This window comes from Gracilinanus agilis, chromosome 3 (assembly GCF_016433145.1).
Source record: "Gracilinanus agilis isolate LMUSP501 chromosome 3, AgileGrace, whole genome shotgun sequence".
Taxonomy (NCBI): domain Eukaryota; kingdom Metazoa; phylum Chordata; class Mammalia; order Didelphimorphia; family Didelphidae; genus Gracilinanus; species Gracilinanus agilis.
In genome coordinates, this window is record NC_058132.1 from 18,929,998 (window position 1) to 18,936,894 (window position 6,897).

Below are 6,897 nucleotides of genomic sequence, written 5' to 3' on the forward strand. Positions count from 1 at the left end.
GAAAAGATTTTGAGTTTTTGGAGGTCAGGAACTCTTTAATTCTGCAGTGTTCAGAAATAATGAACCCAGAGGATGATGAAAATATAGTTAAAGCTGTCCCCAAAAGAAAAAATGATTGAGGGACAGTGAAAGCAAGATCTGGCTTTAAAAGCAATTTTCTTGCTATGGATATATTTAAAAATTTACAAGATTGATATGTGTTGAAGCCTTTAATAAAAGAATTGATTTGGGGTTGAAATATCAAGGCAGGAAACAAACTTATTTTAACTCTTTCTACAAAGGGGAACATCCTCTCAGCCACCATCTGAGTATGCAGATGGTTCATCTCCCAACTTTCCAAAGGTCTCACAGCCAGCAGTTCTCACACACCTGTGATAGCCTGGAAAGGGATCTTACAGATAGATTATAATACAGGGAAGATGGATGAAATATGTACAACATCATAAGTTGCAGGAAACAGATTTATATATTGTGCTTCATTTTTAGAATCAGCAAAATTAGGCATGAATATCCTTTCCCAAGAATCTTATATTATCTGTGTGGAAACAGATGTTGTTACTTTCAATAATCTATTGTATTGTGAATTCCTTGATTCTCATTGTTGAATTTGCAAATAAATGTACAATCCTTAGCCCTAGCAAGCAGAAGAAGCTTCAAGGTTACTTCCAATAGAGTCTTTGTGTATTCTTTATACTATCTGCTTTCCTTTCCCCTGCCCTGTGTTTTTGTGTCAAGTGATTCCTTCCATAGATTAAAAGACTCTCATCTGTTTAGGCTGTGCTGGACACAACAAATTCCCTCTCATCCCTCTGTCTCTGTCTCTGTCTCTTTTAATAACTGTATCTTGGTGCTAAATACAGTCACGGCACATAGGCACACTACATTTTTAAAATTTGATTTTTAGAAGGTTATGTTCATTCCTTCCTTCCTTCCTTTACCTCTGACTTGGAGGCAGATCTGGGCAGAATGCTCAGCCAAGGACTCCCTGGACCCGTTGACCCCTGGAGCTCTTCCAGTGCTCAATCAGCAGAACCCCCAGGAGGATGAGGACCAGCCCAGCCAAGATGAGGCGGACCAGATTGCCCACAGTATAATCCTGGGCAGCAGCATCTGAGGATCAGTTTGTCAATGAGATATGGCTGCCTGTGCGCATCCCATATTTCACCCATGTTTTATCTCCCACAATCTCTCAGATCCTCCTCCCAGGCCCTTTCCCTTAAGTGGGGAGACGCCTGTTATTCCCCTGCTGGTGACCTGGCTCTATGGATGAAGGAAGGGGAGGGTCTGAGGGGCTGGGGCAGCCTTCTGCCTCCTCCTGTCCTGAGTCCATCCTCTCTCCTGATTCTCTCCCTGCTTCCTCCTTCTTCTAACCTCCATGCTTATGCTTCCTCTCCTCATTCACTCTTTCCCCCTCTGAAGCCTGGCTCTGATCTCCTCCCTAGACAGAAGCTGTCCCACAGTCACCAGAGATGTCTTCATTGCCCAGGCTAAGGGTCCCCCCTCTTGACCCTCCATCTGACACTGTAGCCCACCCTTTCCTGTGGGACATCTTCCTCTCTCTGGGTTACCATGGCAATGCTTTCTGCCCCTGCAGTTCTCCAGTGGGAGGGAAGGAGACCCAGCCCTGTCCTCAGGAACCCCCAGTCTTATTACATAATTCATTTCTCCAGACATTAACCACTGACCCTGGGCCAGGTCCTGTGCTAGGCCAGGCCCAGAGGATACAAAGGCAAAATAGAGAATAGCTCCTGCCCTCCAGGGGTTTACACTCCCCTACAATGCTCTGTTTTCTCCTATAAAAATAAACCAGTCCTCTCTGAACAGTGAAGTCACTAACAAGTGGGGAGGGGACAGGTTGGAGATCAGGAAAGGCTTCCTATAGGAGGCAGCTTCTAAGCTTAGGCTCAGACACATCTTTTCTTTACAAGTGGAGAGAGAGGGCATTCCAGGCAGGAGACACAGACTGGGAAAGGCCCAGAGTTGGGAGATATATAATGAGGTGTTAAAGGTGGAGTGATGGTAAATGAGGAGACTATAAATGGGGCTGGCAGACCCTGACTGGACACCCGACCCGCCCCCCCCCCCTCCTCCAGCCTCTGCTGGGAATCCTCCAGGTACTCACTTGAGAGCCTGTTCTCAGATTCAGGGCTTGGAGAGGTCTCTGGGGATGAGGAAGGGGCAGGGTTAGGGGCTTTACAGGTGGGTCCAAAGAGGCCTGGAGAGCTGGAGGGTCTGGAGATGAGGTGTGAGCCCAGCTGTGCCCAGAATTTCTGGGTGTGGGATGTTGGGAAAGTCCATTCTCTCTCTGGGCCTCATGGATTTCCCATCTATCAAATGGGCCCAAGCTCAGGACCTCTCCTGGCCTGTCTACTTCTGAGACTTGATGCTCCTGTGATTCCTGTAACGTCTCTCTGAGCTCCTGGCAAGTTATGGGGGCAAGCAGGGACCCCAGGAGAATGGAGGAGCTGATGTGGCAGGGAGGGACCCTCTGAATCCTCCTCAGGGCTCCTTTTCTACAGGGCCCTGAGGTTCCCCCTGCCTTGGGGCCAGAGCCCTGAGGCTCTGCTGGATCAGTTGGAGGCTGTGCTGGGCAGAGGAGGGATGAGGGGGAGGAGGTTCCTCTGGTGCTTCCAGGTTAGGGGAATTGGAGTTTGGGCACTTGAGAGACCCTCACCATACTGGGGAAGTCCTCTATAAAGGGAGAGGCCAGGGAGAAACAGTGCCCCCATCTCCTTACTCCCGGCTATGGCTGTGTGGGTGAGGAGAGGGAGTTCCCAGGGGCTCCTGGGGAAGGGGAGAGAAGGGAGAGAGTTTGGGGCTTTAGAGGGACCCAGAAACACAGAGAGGGGAAATGGAGGGGGACTCAGGAAACCCAGAGGTGTTGAACAACTCAGGGTCTTCTCTTCACTCTGGACTCATCTGGCCAGAGAAGACTGTCCCTGAGAGGCCCCAAGACAAGGACAAAGATACCATTCTTGTGCCATCCTTTTGGGATCTGTGAATCTCCTGATAAATGCCTCTGTCACCCCTTATGTCCCTCCCTTGTCCTAGACGGCACCCAGTCCCTCCCCCGAGTTCTGTCATCCAACTAGCTCTCCTGGCAAAGCCTCAGATGCTCCATCTTGTGCCACTTGGCTGAGGCCCACTTTCCCTGCCAGCTGCCTCCTGGCCTCCATCTCACTCAGAATCCCTTTCAATTTACTGGGGCGTCTCTTCATCCTGGAGGTGTGGCTGCCTCCTGGGAGCTCAGGATCACTCGAACCCATCCCAGGGCTGCTCTGCCCCTCTCTGCTCCCCATCTTCCCCCTCCCTGACCAGCTCTGTCCTTCCTTCTTCCCCAGCCTGGTGTTTCCTCTGTCCCTGTCTTTTCCTTCTAGCCATCCTCGTGCCTTGGTTTCTCCCCTGAGAAATGGAGACTCAGGCCTGGCCTAGGCAGAAGGTGGACAGCAATGGTGGAGAGAGGGAGACCCCCAGCCTGTCCTCAGAGGAAGGTGTTACTCACTGGGTGGGGAGGATGTCAGAGCTGGGGGAGTCTCAGAGCTTTGGGGGAGGTGAGGATCCTTTGAGGTGCCTGGAACAGGAAGACTAAGAGGAGGGACTTGGAGATGTTTAATATGCCTCCCTTCCCCCCCATTTCCCTACCCCTACCTCAAACCTGCTCTGCCCTCCTCTTGTCCCCCTCTGACCTCCTCAAACCCCTTCCTGGGGCCAAATAAACGTATTATCTAGATGTGGGACTAACATGCCTGGATGAGCTGCAGATGGTGGGGAGGGTCTAGAGGGGTCATGAGGAGAGTCCTCACTGTCTGCATTCTCTGAGGATGACCCAGTGCCCTTCCCTCTGAGCCTCCTCTTCCCCCAGCCTCCCCCCTTCCTCTGGGGTCCCCTGAGCAGGCAGGGAGGGAGCTTGGGAGAGGTGGGGGGCTGGGAGGGGCCGGGGCTGCCTCACCTGAGACCCTGAGCACCAGGGGGGGGCTGGGGGAGGACCACTCATAGGGGGAAGAACTATAAAAGTAGTAGCATCCGTAAGTGCCATCGTGGGTCAGATTCACAGCAGGGAAGAAGAAGTCAGCCTGACGCCCTCCTTCATGGCTCCGGGTCCAGCTGCGGCTGATCTCTTCTCCCTCCTTGTACAGGACCCACCAGCCATACCATCCCTCTGACCCACACTGCAGGGTCACGTCCTGTCCTGAGGCCACCTCAGAGCTGGGCAGGGCTGCCAGGGAGGGCTGGTCATGGAGGCCTGGAGGGGGAGACCCTGGAGTTAGAGCCGGAGCAGCCCTTGTGCAGGGAGGGGGCAGATCTGGCTGGGAGGAGGCCTGGGCTGGGCTGGGAGGTTCAGCTCTGAGAGAGGAAAAGTCACATGTATGAGAGGAGAGAAAGACCTTGGACAGCTCCGGGGCAAGGAATGGGGGGAGGGAAGGGAGGAGAGAGAGAGAGGAACAGGGAGAGGAAGAAAGAGGAGGTAGGAGGAAGGAGAGGGATGAGGAGGGAGGTTGGAAGGGAGGAGAGGGAGCCTGGGTGATCCCCTGGGACAGGCCTAAGAAGGAGAGGAAGAGGCTCAACTATGCCTCCTGCTTCCCCTCCCTTCTGATTCTGATTCCCCTCCACAGTCTGCCCCAGGCCTGGGCTGGGAGAGGGGCCAGGTAGCAGCAGCTTCACCCTCTGCTCCCTCTCCTGGCTTTGGGAGGGGCAGGGCTGGCAGTGGGAGATGCCCCACTAGCCCTGCCCCTCCCCAGGGAGCCCCCAGCTCTGTCTGGTTTCCTGATGTCCAAGCTGAGCCTCTCCGGCCTCCTTTCTGACCCCAAGGTGGGAGCTGAGAGAGGAAGTTCATGGGGCAGTGGAGAGTCCTGGGTCTGGAGTCAGGAAGGCCCAATTTCAGATCCAGCCCTCCCAACTATGTGATCTCCAGCATGTCACTTGCTCTCTGCCTCAGTGTCCTCATCTATAAAATGGGAATCATACTAACCCTGACCTGGTCGAGTTGTTGTGAAGATCCAATTAGACAAGGAGGATAATGTGTCTGGCACATAGTAAACTCTAAATAATGCTGATTCCTCCCCTCTTTTCCCAACCCCAGAGGGAGAGCTGAGGCAGACTCAGGGGAGAAGCCAGGAAGGGCAGAGCCAGGGGGACGCTTGGGGCCAGGCTGGGCTGGGGAGGGACCCAGAACTGTGGAGACCCTGAGCCAGCCCTGCCTGAAGGGGGGTGAGGGGGTGATCTATCTTACCTGTCACCACCAGCTCCAGGGGGTCACTGAGCTCTGACCACCCATAGGATGAATGTCTGTATTGGCACTGGTAGATCCCTGCATCATATGCTGTCACAGATGGGAGGGAAAACTCGCCCTCATTTCCAGCTCCTCTCATAGCTTTGATCTGTGACCATCCAGATTCTTGCTTTTTCTCCAGCCGCCACTCTTCAGCCTCCCATGACCCCCTGCACCTGAGGGTCACAGCTCCCCCTTCAGGCACCAAACAGCCATTCTCTGCCCTGAGGGAGGGTTTGTGGAGTCCATCTGGAAGGGAAGGAGAGCTGTTAGGTGCAGGGGATCCCCCTTCTATAGGAGCCCCGCCCCCACACCAGGTCCCCTCTCTCTTTAGACCTTGTCAGCCCAGCCTAAACCTCCCCCATATCTCTCTGCTTGGTCATTTGTATCCTCTGGGCAGGGGGATTGTGGGGGAAGGACTCACCTGCTGCCTGGGTCCTTGTCCCCTTGCACAGACACAGCCCTGGCAGAGAAGACCCTCATTACTCACGGCTCCCCCCCAGCATCCACACAGGAAGCAGAAATAAATTCAGGGCCAGGCCTTAGAGCTGGTATGAGTGAAGGAGGCTGGACCCCAGGAGACCTCTAAGAGTCCCAGCTTCTCTCCTCCCAATCCCACCCTTGCTGTGTGACCTTTGACTTGTCACTCCCTTTCTCTGAAGGAAAGTTTCATCCTCGGCACAGTGGAGGTTGAAGGGGTGGGGGTAGGTAGGACTTGATGGTAAGTAAAGACCCCTCTGGGTGGGGGCTGCTGAAGACTCACTGAGGCACAAGAGGCCAGAGAGGGCAGGGGTCATGGTGCTCTGAGACTGGTGGGAGAGGGGACCCAGGCTGACATGGATCTAGTCTGAGGCACACAGTGTGACCAGGGCCAGCTCTGCACTGTTTCCCCACCCGGAACCTGTCTGAGAAGCTTCACTTTTCATTCCTCTCCCGCTTGAGTGATGGTACCAGGCAGTGGGGAGGGTGTATGTAGGAGGGAGCAAGCTGCGTAGGGGAGATGGTTGATGAGTCATCAGGGGTCACAATAGTGGAACAATTCTAGCTTTTTCCTGATGATTCAGGCTCCATCATCAGGGACAGATCACCTGGTCAGCTTTAGGAGCAGCCTCACACCTTTCCTCCTCTCCCCCCATATCTGGTGTTTGTATCATTAGAGTCTCCCAACCAGATCCTGCCCCCAGCCTTGTCTTGTTAAACAGGGCTTAACATCTAACCAGACAGACCAGGATTCCTGAGTTCTGGTAGTCAAGGGGTTAAAGAAAACCCCAGAATAAGGAAATGATGGTGGGCAGCTTGGAGAACTTCTGCCTTAAAGCCCAGGGTGGCCTCTCCTACTATTTTCAGTATCACCTGACTAGCTTCAGCCTATGCTCAGGAATGTCTAGACCTCCAGCTTCTGTAGAGTGTAGATGCTGGAACTCATTCTCCCAACTGTACTCACACTGGCAGGTCAGGTCCCCATGACAGGGTCACCATTTCCCTAATGCCCATTGCTAATGAGCCCCCACCAGTATCATCCCACCATGCCATTTAGGCATTTGCTATCTCTCCAATATCAATTAACCAAGTGACACGACTTAGCTTACACTCATTCCACCAACATATATATATATGTATATAAATAT

The 6,897-nt window shown here is 53.3% G+C and overlaps 1 protein-coding gene across 1 annotated transcript; it reads right to left on the reverse strand.

Moving 5' to 3' along the window:
- Window positions 1–970: 970 nt before the first annotated feature.
- LOC123239922 (leukocyte immunoglobulin-like receptor subfamily A member 5) lies at window positions 971–6,066 on the reverse strand. Its single transcript, XM_044667245.1, has 5 exons — window positions 6,033–6,066; window positions 5,694–5,732; window positions 5,231–5,518; window positions 3,950–4,243; window positions 971–1,110 (listed from the first exon to the last, which is right to left on the reverse strand). Exons 1-5 carry the CDS (start codon window positions 6,064–6,066, stop codon window positions 971–973), a joined length of 795 nt encoding a protein of 264 aa, XP_044523180.1.
- Window positions 6,067–6,897: the final 831 nt, after the last annotated feature.